We start from the raw sequence: 17,578 nt of genomic DNA, 5'->3' as shown, positions 1-17,578 counted from the left end.
CGCAGTAATAAGAAGATGATCTGAATTCCCCTTTGGATCTTGAAGTATGGGTTCCCCCAACAAAATTTAAAAATTTGGCTTTGTAATTCGGAATTTATATGACGTGATTTAATTTGATGTGATTGGCCAGTTAATAAAAATTATTAAAAAAAAAAAAATAGTTCATAGAATCATAGAATCATAGAGTTGGAAGAGACCACAAAGGCCATCGAGTCCAACCCTCTGCCAAGCAGGAAACACCATCAGAGCACTCCTGACATATGGTTGTCAAGCCTCTGCTTAAAGACCTCCAAAGAAGGAGACTCCGCCACACTCCTTGGCAGCAAATTCCACTGTCAAACAGCTCTTACTGTCAGGAAGTTCTTCCTAATATTTAGGTGGAATCTTTTTTCTTATAGTTTGGAACCATTGCTCCGTGTCCGCTTCTCTGGAACAGCAGAAAACAACCTTTCTCCCTCCTCTATGTGACATCCTTTTATATATTTGAACATGGCTATCATATCACCCCTTAACCTCCTCTTCTCCAGGCTAAACATGCCCAGCTCCCTTAGCCATTCCTCATAAGGCATCGTTTCCAGGCCTTTGACCATTTTGGTTGCCCTCCTCTGGACATGTTCCAGTTTGTCAGTGTCCTTCTTGAACTGTGGTGCCCAGAACTGGACACAGTACTCCAGGTGAGGTCTGACCAGAGCAGAATACAGTGGCACTATTACTTCCCTTGATCTAGATGCTATACTCCTATTGATGCAGCCCAGAACTGCATTGGCTTTTTTAGCTGCCGCGTCACACTGTTGGCTCATGTCAAGTTTGTGGTCAACCAAGACTCCTAGATCCTTTTCACATGTACTGCTCTCAAGCCAGGTGTCACCCATCTTGTATTTGTGCCTCTCATTTTTTTGGCCCAAGTGCAATACTTTACATTTCTCCCTGTTAAAATTCATCTTGTTTGTTTTGGCCCAGTTCTCTAATCTGTCAATGGCCAAACAACTAAAAATGATCAGATCAGCATTTGATGAAAGGGGGAAAGAAATGAATCAGAGAGATATGAAGTGAAAAACGGAGAATACCTATGAAAAGCTGGCAGGACTGGATGATGTTGAAACAACATTGGAGAAAGCAGATGGTGAAATGGAAATGCCTTTGATACAAGGACTTGGGAGGAGAAGGGGAAGATAAAATGATCTGAATTTGGCATTGATGGAGCACAGAAGGGGAAAAGCCTTCAGTCCTAGCTCTTCCTCAGTTCTAGCAGAGAGAAAGCATTCTGAATACAACTTGGAGCGAATTCAGAGAATGATGCTACTAAATTAATAGTTCTCTCTCTGGAAAAAGGATAAGAAGAAAGGTAAATGGAAAATCCTAGAGGAGGAGAATGCTATGGTAAACACAACAGGAAATGGAAATGGAGTTTATTGAACTGGGCATCAATTTAAGGATATGTAACAAGAAAAGAATTATGGAATATTATTTCAATATGTGTTCCCAGTGGAAAGGCTTTATCATGGGCAAGGATAGAATAACTGACTATTAATATGGAGGCATGTTGGTGGGAATTATTGGAGGTAAAGTTGATATTTAAAGAAAAAACGTAAGTGGATATTTACTATTACTAACAATAATTTGGGAATCCCTCTTTTTTTGGGAAAAGGAAATGAATCATTTTTTAAAAAACGTGGACCTCAAAGAAATGTTGTTTAACAGAATGTTGTAATGTTATTTAATTTTATGTAACCAGCAGATGGAAAATTGGAACTCCTTTTTATCTTTCTTTCTTGCTTTCTCTCTTTCCCTTTCCCTTTCCTTCTTTCTGCTTCCTTCTCTTTCTCCCCCCCCCCATAGCTGTTTTTTTTCCTGGTTTTAAAAATTTGCATTAGTTTTCTATATCTTTCTGTATTGTGAAAAGCTTTAATAAAAACCTTAATGCAAAAAAGAAAAGCCAGCCTTGATTTCTACTATGTGGCCTTGCCTCTGTTTTTGTTCATTTCTATGACTGACAAGGTGACGTTGTGAGTGAGGGGAGAAGTGCACCAATGCCCCCCCCTTTGTATAACACCTTGGATTGCCCCTGCTTTGCCCTTTCACACTGCCCTCCCCATCAGACCCGGATCTGCTTTCCTGAACGCCTCTCTCCCTGCCTTCAAATCTCTTCTCCAAACCCACATTTTCTATGGTGCCTTTGGCACAACCCCTGAGCCCCCACCAAGGGCCCCTCCCCCTCTAGGGACTCACCTGGCTTCTGCCCCCTGGATTAGCGTCTGCCACTTCTCCTGGAGGTTGGCAAGGGCTCCGTCCTTTCCGTGCCCTTCTGTGGTGCCAGGGGGCTCAGAGGGTGCCCGTCTCTCCTGCAGAAGGCCCTCCACATGGGATCTGCGCTCGTCCAGAAGGCGCCTTAGAAGCTGTTTGGGGTCAGAGAAGGTAGAGGGTGATGCCAAGCTCCCTTCATGGACACGCTCCAAGGGGGGAGGACAACCGAGTCTGGCACCGCCTTGGGTGCAGCAACACCCAGCGCAGTTCCCTGGCGAAAGAAGCTGGCCTGCTCCACTCCAAGGGTTGGGAGGAACTTTTCCATTTAATAAGAACCCGGATCAGTCCAAAGAAGACCCATCAAGCCAATTTCGCTTTGTTTCCAACAGCCCTTCTCCATGGCCTGGGATTTAGGGGTAGACTGCCTCTGAACAGGAAGTTTCCACCTGGCTTCCATGGGAAAGGCTGTTTTGAGAAGCGATTCTGAGGCACCAGGGTGGTCTATTTGGGGAAGAGGTTCTTGGCATCAGGAGCAGCGAGGGATAAAAGGCACAAGTGGGAAGTGGGCGGAGAGACGTTTCTCTCCCTCTTGTGTAATACTTGACCTCAACGGGGTCACCAAGGGAAGCTGAATAGTGGTCTGCCATAGTCAAAACAAAATAAAAAAATTCCTTCCAGTAGCACCTTAAAGACCAACTAAGTTAGTTCTTGGTATGAGCTTTTGTGTGCATGCACACTTCTTCAGATACACTGAAACAGAAGTCACCAGACCCTTCTATAAAGTGAGAAGGTGGGGAGGGGTATTACTCACTATATAGAAGGGTCTGGTGACTTCTGTTTCAGTGTATCTGAAGAAGTGTGCATGCACACGAAAGCTGGTCTTTAAGGTGCTACTGGAAGGAATTTTTTTATTTTGTTTTGACTATGGCAGACCAACACGGCTACCTATCTGTAACTGTAATTATTAAATTGTACATTCTAACCTCTCCAGTTTTATCACATAAGAAAAGTAGACCCCTCTCTCTGAGCTTTGCTTCTTGCAGTGAGAATGCAGAGGGCAAGAGGGGTGCAGAGCCCCCCAGAAGACTTTGACGGTGGGACCCCCTCCTCCTCCTCACAAGGCAGGCAGCTGCAGACCCCAAACTGGGCACAGGGACTGGGCAGCTCATAGGCTGGTAATCCCGTGCGGCCAAGTGTGGCTGCTCCAAAGATGGCCAAGTCAGATGTGGGAAGATGATGCCTATTTCTCTGGAAGTGCCCGGGGGGGGGGGAGAGGGACTCCCAGGCCAGGCCAATCCAGCCACGCCCCCCTCCTCCCCAAACGCAGGGGAACGAGCTTCTACTTGCGCTGTTCATTTAAAACAGAGAGCCAAAGGCTCCTCTGGGGTGGGGTTTACTTTCTATTCTCCTTCCACAGACCCAGAGGAAACTCTGAGGCCAACTTACAAAAGTGTCCTGCTTTTCACAGAGTCATAGAAATGTGATGTAGGAAGCCCCCCACCACCACCACCACAAAGGTCCTCTATGCCAACCCCCAGCTAAAATGGTTCCACCAATGCCATCATAGCCACGATCCCCACCTTCACTTGCCACAGATTCACATCCATAAAGGCATCTAGAGGCATCTAATCCACAAAGCACCACATCACATACACCACCCCAAAAACAATGCAGGGAACCCCCTAATAAACATCACACCTTGCAGAAATGTCAGATTTAAGGGGTCAAACTGCCATAACCCCCAATGTCAAAATCGGCGCACCACAGCGCCCCCTCATGGCCAGGATTGGGAAAGAGCAGGTAATATCACTTGTTTTATGAGTGGGACTGTCGGCTGGCAAATGTAACTGTTGGGATTCAGAACTTATAGGGTTAAGATGTTCTGTGACGCCTCACATTCTGACGTGGGAAAGGAGGGAGGAGCTCTACTTGTTCTCTCTGTGTCTCTGAGAGAGGAAGCCATGAATGCTAGCAGTCCAGGAGAATTTGGGAAATGCTGAGCTGTAAATATTTGCTGCAATAAAGAACTGATGAAATTTGGACATACACAGTGCTTGGTGTGTTTGGATCTGAAGCAGACTGCGACAGTTTTGATCCGCTGTGTTTTTACTCTGCAAGGCGAAACCGGAGAGGAAGAAGGTCTGAGAGCAGCTTGGCTGGGAAGCGTGCCGGACCGCATTATGCTGGGGCTAATTGGGGCCATAAAGTAATTAGCTGGCCAGTGCAATTAAGATCTTATCAGATCTTCACAGGTTATGGAGGACCTAATTACCGCTAATAAAACTGTTGCTAAGAGTCTGCCGGTGAGCTTTGAAGTCTTGAAGTCAGCTTGGCAATAGCTGGAAGACGCTACTGAAGCGGCAGAGGTCTGCGTTCTGTGTTCTGCCTGCTGCAAGAGGCAAGAGTTGCTGAGGCAGAGAGCTGGGAAAGCAGCTGTGAGGAATCGGGTGCCGGAGAGCTGACTGGTGAAACGTGAGTACAGCAGCTGGGGCCCCGGGGAAGAGGAGAGAATGGCAGACAGCCAGGTCTTTGAGGACGTTCCGCTTGAGAAGCTCACTTTAAGAAGTTGGGCAACCTGGTCCAGAAGAGTAAGGGGTTGGTTTCTGGTTACTGGGCTTTGGAATGTAAGCCAGAAAGAGCCATTACCCCTGAATTCAGGTCCTGAAGGGACAGACATTACAGGCTTTGAGGCTGCGTTGCCTGAAGAAAGCCAGCAGAGAATGCAAAGAGAGCTTGCTATGCTGAAAGCATGCGTACATGCATCACTTTTGCCCAGTTTGGAGGGCGTAAAGTCAGCAAGGGCTGCCTGGGAGGTGCTGAGAAGTTTGTGTGAAACTTCAGCAGGAGGCAAGAGCCCTGGAGGAGTCATGCAGAGCCTGGAAATGGCTGAAGCCCCAGTCCCTGAGGTGCAAGTCGGGGGGGCTGAGAGTTCCAAAGGCAAGTTTCAAAAGTTTTCCACTGTGAGTGCTGAAGTGGAACGCAGTTTCAGCGAGGGCAGGGCTGGCACAGAGTGCTCTTCCGGAAGAAGGGGGGCCAGGCCAGCTGAAAGGAGCCCTGGGCAGTATTTTTCCACTGGGGATCGTCGTCATGCAAAGTCTGGAAGGCGGCGGAGAGCTAGACGCTTCAAGGTCGGCCACCTGGACAAAGTGAAGATAAGGCCTAAAGAGTCGCGTGAGAACGCAGAGGCCAGGCCGGTCTCCAAGGCAACGGAGGAGGCTACTTCTACGGAAGCTGCCAAGGTCCTGAGCAAGGGGGAGTTGGTTGCCAAGACAACCAGACAGAACTGCTGCAAAAGCCCAAAGAGAGGGGGCAGCGATACGTTTGTTGCCAGTATGGCTTTGTTTGAGGACAGCTCTGAGAGACACACTAATTTTCGTTTTGTAATCGACTCAGCAGCTAACTGCAACCTGATCCCAGAGACCCCTGCAGTCGAGATGTGGAATTGCAAGGCAATTCCGGCTGGGAAAACTGTTCAGTTTGCAAGTGGGGAAAAGAAAACTGTGAATAAAATTGCAAATGTATTGTTTTCTGTTTTGCAGGAGCAGATGGAAGTTTGCATTGTGCCAGGAGTGCAACACTGTATTTTATCTGTGCCTTATTTGTTGAAAAAGGGGTTTAAGGTTTGCTTTGAACACGATGTTTGTACAATCTCCAAAGGAGGGAAGCAACTGGTCAGAGTTGCAAAGGGGCAGAATGATCTCTTCATTCTTAAAACGTCTCTGGAGGGTGAGGGGAAGGTTGAGAAAGCACAAGCCCTGCGTGCTACAGTTCCCACTCATGTTTCATGTTCGTGTGTGTGGCATAAGAAGACAGCTCATGCCTGTCTTGAAGAACTACAGGTGCTACCTGAGGTTTCCAAAGGCTGTAGAATTGCGGAATGTGCAAGAGTCCTAGATTGTCAGGCTTGCAGACAGGCAAAGGTAAGAGGGTGCAGTTACCCCAGGGTGGAGAGGGTAACCACAAAACCTTTTGATCTTGTACACATAGATCTGTTGGGTCCCATGAAGGAACCAAGTTTGGGAGGGGCCAGGTTTCTGCTGACACTGCAGGATGATTTTTCGCAGAACACCTGGACACATGGTCTCAAATCCAAGGAAGATGCAGCACAGCTGATTAGTCGTTGGATTGAGGAGGTGGAACTAATGTTCTCCACCAGAGTCAGGGAAATTGCTAGTGACAGAGGTTCACAGTTTACTGGGTCTGCTTTGCAGAAGTTCTTTCACAAGAAAGGGATAAGTCACACAGTGACTTCTCCTCAACAGAGGGGGGTGGCAGAGCTCAGAAGTGAGGCTCTGGTTAAGGCTGCACAGGTGATGCTGTTAGATTCTGGGTTACCTCCGAAGTTTTGGATGGAGGCAGTTAAATATGTGAGCTTCACCTGGAATCGGTCCTACAATTCAGTGGTAGGAGACACACCGTTTTTCATGCTTCACGGGAGGAAGCCACAGGTTCACTTCCTCCGTGCGTTCGGTTCAACGGCCTCGCTGCTGGTGCCTGAAGCTTTGCGAGGGCCAGGTGAACCCAAGTTCCAGAAAATGATCTTCTGTGGGTATGAGCCAACGGCTCGTGCATGGAGGTTTGCGTACCCGTCAGGTGATCAGAGTAAGCTGCTGATCAGTAAACACGCTGAGTTCTGTAAGCAGGAGGAAAGGTCAAAGACTCCTGCCAGACGCGATATTCTTTCAGAATGTCTTTCTGATTCAGAGCAGGAAGGTTCTGATGAGGAGGAAGAAGAGCCAGGGGCTGAGTCTGCTGATGACGATCAGCTCACTGACCAAAGTCAGGAGCAGGATGGGGCATCTCCACAAGTTGTAAAAAGGGAGCCCAAGAGTGAGCCTAGTTCTCCTGTGAGGGTAATTCCAAGGGTTCGAAGACGCGTTAAGTCAGAGGGGGAATCCCAGGATGCAGAGGACACACCTGCTGACCACAGTGAGTCAGAGGCAGTGCCTGAGGTTGTGCCCAGGCGGTCCAGTCGCACAACGAAGGGAATTCCACCTGAGAGGTATCAGGCCACAGGTGCGTGGGTAAGTTTCGCACAGTGCGAATCTGAGAGTTGTGAGGATGTTCCACAGATGCCTGACAGGAACGCCAGGAGAGGGCGCAAGGCATTGGGGAAGGGATTGATCTCACAGAGGTTTGCAAAGGTACATCCACAGGTCTTGTCAGAATGCTCAGCGAGAGGGGGTGTTGGGATTCAGAACTTATAGGGTTAAGATGTTCTGTGACGCCTCACATTCTGACGTGGGAAAGGAGGGAGGAGCTCTACTTGTTCTCTCTGTGTCTCTGAGAGAGGAAGCCATGAATGCTAGCAGTCCAGGAGAATTTGGGAAATGCTGAGCTGTAAATATTTGCTGCAATAAAGAACTGATGAAATTTGGACATACACAGTGCTTGGTGTGTTTGGATCTGAAGCAGACTGCGACAGTTTTGATCCGCTGTGTTTTTACTCTGCAAGGCGAAACCGGAGAGGAAGAAGGTCTGAGAGCAGCTTGGCTGGGAAGCGTGCCGGACCGCATTATGCTGGGGCTAATTGGGGCCATAAAGTAATTAGCTGGCCAGTGCAATTAAGATCTTATCAGATCTTCACAGTAACAACTTGCACAGCAGCATCAACTGACCCTGTTTTGCTAAGAAAATGAAATGCATTGTAAAAAGATTTGTAAGTGATTCATTCTGTTAAATAAACTTGCTAAATCACACACTGCTGCCATAATCCCCGGAGAGTGAGATGGTTTAGGCAGGGACTCCACCCAGGAAGTGTCAAACAGGGTTTCTCCAAGACAATAACTGTCTCAGTCACAGAAACTGATAAGCTCCCTTGTGATGCTTGCCAGGCTGCCTGGTGAATAGAAGGTGTCCCTTCTGCCAGTCTCCCAAACTGCCACCGGATTGGAACTTGCCAAAACTGAAATGTCAAGGCCAAATGTAAATTCTCACGCAGAATGTGTGAGACCAGCAATTCACAAAACGCCTTGGTGGACATGGTGTAATTTTGACCTGTTTGACCAGTTGTAACTCCTCCTAATTTTGTGATGCACCTTTGATGTTTTGTCCATGATCCACTGGCATCTTCGGGGTGGGGTTTCTCACTGCTGGGTGGGAAATTACAGAACACCCTTGGGGGGGGGTTCCTCCTTTCCTGTGTGTTGACTCTCTGTCCCGACAAATAACCTATCAAAGGCACAAGACCTGCTTTGCTTTTGCTTTTTGCCTGCTTCTCTTCTCTCTCTTTTTCGTGCACTGACAGGGGAACCGAGCATCCAGCAAAGCCCAGGGTTTCCCTGGGGTTTCACAGCAGAATCAGAGCAAGTGGCAAGCAGGTTCTCTGCATGTTGCTGTTTGCTCCGATTCAGGGGTTAAACGTGAATTTTCCTGGGGGAAATGGCAGGACCAAAAAACAACAACAACAACAAAACCCCAACAACCCTTAGACCCGGAAGTGGAAAGCTCAGATCTGAGCCTAGAAAGTGTGGAATTGAGGCAAGTGTGGATGAGCCTCCTGTCTTCTCCACTTCAAGCTGAATTGTGCCCAACTCCCTCCCTCCCTCCCTCCCTCCTCATGATTCTTCATTTTGAAATAAAAAAATTAAGGTCTTACGTATATAATAAAGGTTCATAAATGTACCAAGCAAAAACGTACATAAATATATAAACCACATGTCTGGGGCAGTGCAGAGGAGCAGCCATGAAGCCATTTTGACTCCCAAACTGACCAGGTGTTTTCTCTGCAAAGTCAAATGGAAAAGCCTCCCCATTGTCTTTTCCTTCACAAATCTTGTCTTAAGGGTATGTCTGTGTATGAATAGGGTGAGCCTGTGACCTGGCTCAGGAACGAAGTATTTATCATTACAAAAGACTGGCCAGGCTCCCCAGGGTATCCAATCACTGTTTCTGGGGGACAGGAGGCGGGCAGGTGTGGAGGACTCCCTGGTCCTGAATGGGGTAACTGTGCCCCTGAAGGACCAGGTGCGCAGCCTGGGAGTCATTTTGGACTCACAGCTGTCCATGGAGGCACAGGTTAAATCCATGTCCAGGGCAGCTGTGTACCAGCTCCATCTGGTACGCAGGCTGAGACCCTATCTGCCTGTGGACTGCCTCGCCAGAGTGGTGCATGCTCTGGTTATCTCCCGCTTGGATTACTGCAATGCGCTCTACGTGGGGCTACCTTTGAAGGTGACCCGGAAACTACAACTAATCCAGAACGCAGCAGCCAGACTGGTGACAGGGAGCGGCCACCGAGACCATATAACACCGGTCTTGAAAGACCTACATTGGCTCCCAGTACGTTTCCGAGCACAATTCAAAGTGTTGGTGCTGACCTTTAAAGCCCTAAACGGCCTCGGTCCAGTATACCTGAAGAAGCGTCTCCACCCCCATCGTTCTACCCGGACACTGAGGTCCAGCACCAAGGGCCTTCTGGCGGTTCCCATCCTGCGAGAAGCCAAGTTACAGGGAACCAGGCAGAGGGCCTTTTCGGTAGTGGCGCCCTCCTTATGGAATGCCCTCCCACCAGATGTCAAAGAGAACAACAACTACCAGACTTTTAGAAGACATCTGAAGGCAGCCCTGTTCAGGGATGCTTTTAATGTTTGATGTATCATAGTATTTTAATATTCTTTTGGAAGCCGCCCAGAGTGGCTGGGGAGGCCCAGCCAGATGGGCGGGGTATAAATAATAAATTATTATTATTATTATTATTATTATTATTATTATTATTATTATTAATCAAGTGAGCATTAAGAGGTAACCTGCCAGACAGGAGATAAACAACGCACTCAGATTTCTGTTGTAGACCGCCCCTTTCTGTGATGTAGGTATGATGTTATGGAGGGGTGGCCTGGAGCTCCAGGGCAGAGAATTTAAAATGTCTCTATAAGGGCTTGCTCACCATTGCTCAGGGTTCTTCTCCCTCCTGCGTGTGGTGAGGACCCTGTTGCAACAGTTCAATAAAGATCAGGCTTACAAGTTGCTTTGCTTCTCAGTATTCTCTGGTTGGCCTCTGTTATTTTCTCTGACGGATGGGGAACCTACAAAGGACTCTATAAGGGCTCTTGCGTTCCCCATAAGGGACTAAGGGCAGATTTTCGTTTATTAGTTTCCAGGCCCTTTATCATCTTGGGAACCCTCCTCTGCTCCCCAAGGCCTGGCACCCCAAGAGCTCACCTTCTGCTCCTGCAGCTGCGCCTTCACCACTTTGGCTTCGGAGGAAGGGGGCTTCTGGTTGGCCATGAGCTCCTCCATGTCGCTGACCCAAGAGAGAAGCTTCCTCAGAGTCACCTGGGCCTGCTCTGCACCCCACACCTCTCCTAGGAAGGCGGCAGCTGCCTGGGGGAGGAAGGAGGGTGAGGCCAGCAGCAGCTCTGTTTGGGGGAGCCCCAGTCCCACAGCAAAAGCCTCCTGGCACCTGGTGGGAGCAGGGAGGTGGCGAGGCAGTCTTGCAGGACCCCAGCCCCACCTCCTCCTCCTCCAGCCCCCTACCCTGCCCCAGAGCATGACTGCCTCCCTGCCCGGCCCTTCCCTTGCTGCTGGGGCTGCTCCATGGCTCCAGAGGGTCCCCCTGGCCAGGAGGCCAGCTCTGGCTGATCTGGAGCTGCGGGAGAAAACCAGGCACAGGGCAGAGGTTTTGCACCCTCAGACTCGGGAGGGAGGGAGGGAGGGAGGGAGGGGGGCTGCAGCAGCCGCCCACTAATGTGCATGGGCACGCACACACACACACACACACACACACGGGAGCAGGAGGCTCAGGCCAGCACCTCCAGGAGAGCTCAGCTTCAGGGGAACCAGCCCCACCAGCTTTGCATGGGGAGGGGGGTGTCTCCCTCCACAGGAACTACCTTGGTGGCCTTCTGGATGCGCAGGGAAGGAGCCTGGGGTGGCTCTGCTGGGGCCCTGCCTGCAGAGATGGATCCAGCCGCCTTCCTGCTGATTGTTGTATCCCAGAGCCCCCCCCCCCCCACACACCCACCCAATGCTGCCCCCAGGCCAGGCACCCCAGGCAGCTTCTGACAACCTCAGCCTCCTCACCAAGAGATTGGGAAATGGCCCCAAACTGCATGCGGCGCCTGGGAGGGGTGTGGAGCAGAAGAACAGAGTGGGCAGCTCCCATGCTGCCATCAGCTGGCCTCACTGCAGGCACCAACATTTTGGGCAGCAGAGCGACCGGCTCCAGAGTGACTCACCCCACGTGGAGCTGCTCATTTTCCACACTGGTAAAAAAAAAGCTGTAAAAATACATGATCTTCTCTCCGTTATCCACACAACCACCTTGTAAGGCGGACCAGCCTCATTCTATGAACATAAGAACCTAAGTGGAGTCTGCAGGATCAGGCCCCATCTAGCCCAGCATCCTGTTCTTGCAGGGGCCAACCAGATGCCCTGATGGGAAGCCAGCAAGCGGGATCTGAGTGCGAGAGACCTCGCCCTTCCCGCAGTCTCCAGCAACAGGGATTCGGTAGCACTGGTGCCTCTCTGTGTGTCACAGATGCCCCCCCCCCCAATTCCTCCCAGGGCCAAAGTGGGATCCAGACTAGGGGCCTCCCAGTTTCCAGCCCGCTTTCCCAGCCCCCCCCCCACACAGTGCAGCAAAGGGAGTGGAAGCAATGCATGTGTATGTGGGGAGGAATGGGGGCGTCCTGGGCTCCCCCCGCCCCGTCTATTAACCTCTGGCAGGGCTCCTCCTGCGCACTCCGTGAGCACATTGACCCGCCTGGTGACGGTGGGCTCTTTGCTCCGGTCGCCCCCGGGGTACTCGGTCACCTCCACGATCTCAGTCACAACGGTCTCGGTCACCTCTGTCACCTCCGTCACCTCGGTGGTGGTGAGGGGCTTCCAGACCCAGCCGCTCCCATGCGCCAGCCCCCGGGGGGGACTCCAGGCAGCCCCCGCCACCGCCGCTGCCGCCTCCAGCTGGGCCTTGAGGGGGTTGCTGCAGCTGAGGGCCCCCCCGTTCTGCACCTTGACGTCCATGTTGTTCTGCTTGGGGAGGGGGCTGCCCTGCTGGCTCTTGCTGGGCCCCCCCAGCGTCGCCACGCTCCAGCCATTCTCGATCACCCGGGGGCTGAGTGGAGGCTTCTCCGGGGGGCCCCCGAGGCCCCCTGCGTTGTTCCTCCTGGAGGGGCGCCCGGACGCCAGGCCCAGGTCCTTGAGGTAGGAGTCCTTCAGGAAGTCGTCCGGCTTCTGGCTTTTCTCCCCCAGGCAGCTGGGTCTGCCCCCCGCGTTGCCCATGGCTGGCGGCTGAGGAGACAGTGCTCAGAGCCTTGCCTGAAACAGAGGAGGAGGAGGAGGAGCAGGAGCAGGAGCAGGAGAAGCCACCTTGCGTGCCCGCAAGCGAGTGGGAGGCCCAGGATGGCACCCAGAGCAGGCACCATGCCCATCATTGGGGGTTCCTTTTTCAGTCCACAGAGCTACCCAGAAAGTCTTCCAAAATCTTCTTTCTCAGTTCTGCTCAATCTGTTGGTGAATTCCCATGTGGGAATAAGCCCCTCACCCATTCCAGTTCTCCTTCAAGTATTTATTGAAGAATTAACATTACAACTTATGCAACTACAGGTCTAAGGAAATTAATGAAAAACTATGAGGTTCATTCCTCCTCTCTGCTCTCCAGCCATCTGGGCAGAGTAATGGCCAGACACATTATCTCTTTCACAGCCTGTCTAATAAAGTAGTCCGTTGCTAAGGAAAGTCTGTTGCTAGGGGGGAAAGTTGTTGCTATGGGCAAAAGTAGGCAAGCATCACTTCAAGTCTATTTTCGGACCCCCTCAAGACCCAGGCCAGAAATCCAAGCCCAGCAGGACCTCTGAAACCGAACGGAAGTGGGGACCAGAGCCAGACCTCTCCCGTAGGATCAAATCCCACCAGAGGATTTTGGAAAAACATTGTCGGGGTTGGACTAGAGGACCCTTTGGGTCCCCCAATTCTTCAGTCCTGTGATTCCACTACATTTACACCCGGACTTTCCTCCAAAGGAGCCCAGGGCGTCAAACGTGCAAATGCTGCAATACCACAAACAGAAATTGCCTCCCTAATCTCTGGGAACCAGGAAACACTTGAGGGGATTAAGCGCTTATGTATTTGGATGAGCCCAGCCAGAAATTAAGCCCAGCGTTTAGGAGGAGCCCAGAAGGTGTGATCCCTGCTGGCGGGGAGCCCTCCAGCACCCTGGTGAGGGTCTCACAGAAGAGGGCTCCCACCCAGGGGGGCTGCACCCATCCCACCTGCAGCCCTGCCCTCCTGGCTCAAGGGAGGCTTGGCCTCTGGGGTCCCAAAGAGAATAAAAGCCACAGGCCGGGAGGCAGAGCCTGAAGGGTGTTTGCCCAAAGCACCCAAGGGTGACTGGGGCTGAAACTCAGTCGCTCATATGGCCTGGGGTGGCGGGGAAGGAAGCTGGCGATGGAGGTGCTGCTTAGGGGGGCCACTCTGAGCATCTCCTCTGTGGCATAGAGCCTCCGCAGGTTGGGCAGGGCTCCATCCCAGTGTCCCGATGCAAATGAGGGGGAAGCCAGTGAGACAGACGGACCAGCAGCTGCTGCTAACGGATGCCTCCTTGCCGGGTCCCTGCGCTTAAACCTGGGCAAGCTGGAGCCCAGCGGAAGGAGAAGCCATCTGTCCGCAGAGCCCCCCTGACAAAAGCCTCTGGAGGGGGGCGGTCCAGGGACAAGCAGGGCGTCCGGGGAGCCATCCATCAAGCGGCCCCAGACAGGTGGCTGCCCACAGCCCACCCATCACCCCCCGCCTGACAAGGCCATGCTGGCAGGAGGAGAGAGCGTCCTTGGCAGAGGCGCCACCTGGGACCACCAGTCACACCCACCCACCGGCCACCTGCCACTTGAGGAGTCTCAGAATGATGGCAGAGCAGCCCCCCCCCCACCTGGCCATGCCACTGACGGGACCCCCTCTACCTGCTTCCTCCACTGGAGTAAAGGGGAGCAGAGTTGTGGGTGCTGGGAGGGACAGGGGGCAGCAGGGGGAGCCCACAGCTCCGCACCCCCAAGCCTGCTCTTCTGCTGAGCCCACCCGCCAGGTGCCACGGGCTCCTAATGTCCTCTGCCCTCACCTCAAAAACCCTGCTTCCAATTGGCCTCTTTCTGGTCTGGGTCCCAACTTTCCTGTTGGGGGAGGCAAGAAGGGATGAGTGACAGGCCCTCAGGCTGCCCCGCGGTTACCTTCATGGCGTGGCATGGAAGCTCCCCACAAGGCTGGCGGCAGGTCTGCCACGCGGTCGGTGGCGGGCCAAGGGCACGGCGGCTGCCTCTGCTTCTGCCTTCAGGGGCTCCTCAGCCGCTGCCCCCAGGACGGACGGAGAGGAGCCGTCGGAAGCCCCCGGCGGTGGGGGGACTTTGGCTGAAGTTCCATCGGGAGAGGAGAGCCGGTGCTGCCTGTGTGTCTGGCCCAGGGGAGGAGGCCTTCTCTGGAGCAGCTGCTGGAGGCCAGCTTGGTGGCGGGCGCCCGGCGGCAGCGTGGAGCCCCCTTTGCCCCCTCTCCCAGGGCTCTCCTGGTAGCTGTCAGTCCAGGCCGGGGAAGAAGGATGGATGGAGGGATTGCGGGATGGATGTGTGTGGAGGCCCTCCCAAGGAGAACTGGCACACGAGGAGGGAGAAGAAGGCACCTCCCAGGAAGCCCCGTGGATCTGGGCCCAGAAGAGCCCCACCAGCAGAGGCAGACGGCCCTGGGGAAATGGAGGCGAGCCCCTCTGGCTGCCTGGCTGCCGCAGAGACCCTCCCTCTCTGCCCCCCACCCTCTGCCCCGCTGACCCCCTCAGCACACTCAGGCTAATACAATAAGCCCTCTCGCATTAACTCTTTGCTTGCTGCAAGACAATCGCCGCCGTTACTGGGGAAACGCAACAGGGCTCCCAACTATCCCGGGAGCCGGTGGGGGAGGGGGCAGGCGCCTTTGCCACCGAGGAGGAGGAGGAGAGTGGAGCTTTTCCCAGAGGAACAGCCCCCCACCAGCAGGACCCCCTCCCCCCCTCACTCGGGTCCAGCCACTGCTGCAACCGCAGCCCCAAGAGCCTGGGGGGATGCTCAAGGGTCTGGACAGCTGGTCCTCCGTGGGGGGGGCAGCCTGGGACCCCTCCAGGGTTGTGGGCCTGAGGCTTGATGCTTAACTCAAGGGCAAGTCGGGCAAAGTTGGGGGAAGAGAAAGAAGGAACCCCCTTCACCTCAGAGGCCATCACTGGGCTGACTCTGCAGCCCACAAGTGAAAGAGAAACACATGGGGGGGGGGCAAACCCTCTGGAGAGCAGGAGGAAAGGGAGAGGTTGCTTCCGAGCTGGGGGGGGTGTGGCTCTGACCTCCCCCGCAGTGCAGGTGGCACAAAGCTCGGCTTCTGCCCTGGATGCCAATGCCCTCCACCCCCCCAGCCTGGAACCCACTTTGGGGTGGAGGGAAGCTCCACTTTCCCCTTCCTGGTTGCCCCCCAGAGCCACAGGGAGGGAGGGCGGGTGCAACCGGGGCTGGCATCATCACCTGTCATGCATGGGTGGGCACCTGCCAGGCTCCTAGCGCTCTCATGGTGCCCACAGCTGGCACCTGCCCTGGGCCAGCTTTCCGTGTCCTCTGTGGCACAGGGGCAGCTGGCTGTCACTGCCCTTCTCATTCCCCACAAGGCTCTTGAGTGCCACTACTTCTGTGGGGGAAATTGAGATGGCAGGACCGCTGCCCACTCCGCCAGCTTCTCCAAGGGCTGTGCCATGGCTGCTGCTGCTGCTGCTGCCCACCTCCACCAGAGTCTGCCAGGGCCATTGCAGCAGGGAGGCCCACCGGCGGGCACGATGCCCCTTGGCCACCCAAGGAAGGGGTTGTGTGTGGTGCCCAGAGCCAGGCGAAGCTGAGGAGCAGGGATGCTGCTCTAAAGGAGCATCTTGGGGGTCTCTCTGCACAGCCTCTCAGGCGCACATGGCACAAGTCCCACCATGCCCAGAGGGTAAAGAACGAGCGCACACTTTCAAGGAAACGGGTCACCCTGCAAAGCAACGACCAGGCTGAGGGGCCTGGTTCTCTCTCTCTGCACACTGCCCCTCTCCACATGCTGGTCTGCAATCCCCCCTCCCACTGCAATCAATATATTGAAAGATACGCCAGTAAAATGCCCCAAACAGGAGCCTCATTCAAGACACCACCAGACCTTTTAAAAAGTGACCCAGAGCCCCCCCCCCCACTCAACCCTCCCCCCCCCGCTGACCTGGCGCCCCCTTGTGGCGCATCTGGGATAATTTGTGCTCAGGAGGGCAAGCTCTGTGTCCTGGGATGGTTTGGCTTCTGCTGCGTGGCAGGGCAAGAGCGCCCCCTCCAGGCGGCAACGAGGAGAAGCAGCACAGCGCGACTCACAGCGCGGAAGGTCCGTTTAAGCCGCTGCTTCCATGAAATGCTGCAAAATGCCCTTGCAAAAAGACACCCGCCTGGAGGGGCCACAGCAGCAACTGCAAAGGAGCTCAGTGCTGGGGGAACCCAGCCAGCTGGGAGGGGTATGAATTATAGATGATGGTGACGATGATGGTGATGTCCTGGAACTCTGTGCAGCTCAGAGGACTGATTCTGATCAAGGTAACATCTTCCAAGGACACCTCCCCCCCCCCCACCTTGCCAGGGAAGAAAGGGCCTCTTGCTAGCCCTTCAGATAAAACCACAAGACAGGAGCAGCCTCCCCCCCCAAAAAAAAACACCCAACGGTGCTCAAAGTGCCCACAGAGCAGCAGAGAGGAGTCAGTCTAGTCGTGGCTGGGGCAACCCCGACAGATGGGTGGAGTACAAGTAATAGTAGGAGTAGGAGTAGTAGGAGTAGTAGTAACAACAGACTCCTTCATTGGAGGTTTTAAAGCAGGTGTTGGCTGGCCACCTGTCCTGAATGCTTGAGCTGAGATTCCTGCCTTGCAGGGGGTGCAGCTGGGTGACCCTCAGGGTCCCTTCCGACCCCACAATTCTATGATATTATTATCCTAAAGGCCCTGCCTCTGTGTCCATGCCGAGTGCATGGCACTGCATGGTTCGGCTGGTGAGAGCCTGGTGCTGAGAATGCCAGGGTTGCCGGTTCAATCCCCAGAAGGACAGCCGCATATTCCTGCCTTGCAGGTGCTGGACTAGATGAGCCTCAGCTCTATGATTCTCTTTTCCCCTTGCAAGGGGGTCTGGCTGAGGGGTCTGGGGGTGTTGTGGGATGAGCTGAGGGTGGCCCTGCTCTCCCTGCTTGGTCACACACACACACACCCTCCAGCCAGAGAGGAGCCCCCAGCCCAGCCCCTCTGGCTGCAGCCTGGCGCAGCCTCAGATCCTGGGAGCCGGGCGGTGGGCTCTCTCCGAGCCCCCCTTTGTCCAGCATGAATGAGCCTTTCAGTTTG

At 53.5% G+C, this 17,578-nt stretch overlaps 2 protein-coding genes across 2 annotated transcripts in view; both read right to left on the bottom strand.

Moving 5' to 3' along the window:
- The window catches only part of LOC307220300 (microtubule-actin cross-linking factor 1, isoforms 6/7-like), a 39,138-nt gene extending 28,573 nt beyond the window's left edge, over positions 1–10,565 (bottom strand). The window contains exons 1-2 of the mRNA XM_079984090.1: positions 10,408–10,565; positions 2,230–2,396 (exon numbers count right to left, since the gene is read on the bottom strand). Of these exons, the coding sequence (XP_079840216.1) occupies positions 2,230–2,396; positions 10,408–10,485 (245 nt within the window). The 5' untranslated portion in view covers positions 10,486–10,565. The remainder of the gene's footprint in view (positions 1–2,229; positions 2,397–10,407) is intronic.
- Positions 10,551–14,631, bottom strand: LOC307219583 (uncharacterized protein; the record flags this gene model as incomplete). The annotated part of the gene is made up of 4 exons (XM_079982827.1): positions 14,406–14,631; positions 11,905–12,504; positions 10,649–10,834; positions 10,551–10,565 (listed from the first exon to the last, which is right to left on the bottom strand). Exons 2-4 carry the CDS (start codon positions 12,466–12,468, stop codon positions 10,551–10,553), a joined length of 765 nt encoding a protein of 254 aa, XP_079838953.1. The 5' UTR covers positions 12,469–12,504; positions 14,406–14,631.
- Positions 14,632–17,578: the final 2,947 nt, after the last annotated feature.

Source organism: Podarcis cretensis (genome assembly GCF_951804945.1).
Source record: "Podarcis cretensis genome assembly, chromosome: 7".
Taxonomy (NCBI): Eukaryota; Metazoa; Chordata; class Lepidosauria; order Squamata; family Lacertidae; genus Podarcis; species Podarcis cretensis.
The sequence above is the reverse complement of the archived record's forward strand: the minus strand, read 5'-3'. Positions and strand labels throughout refer to the sequence as shown.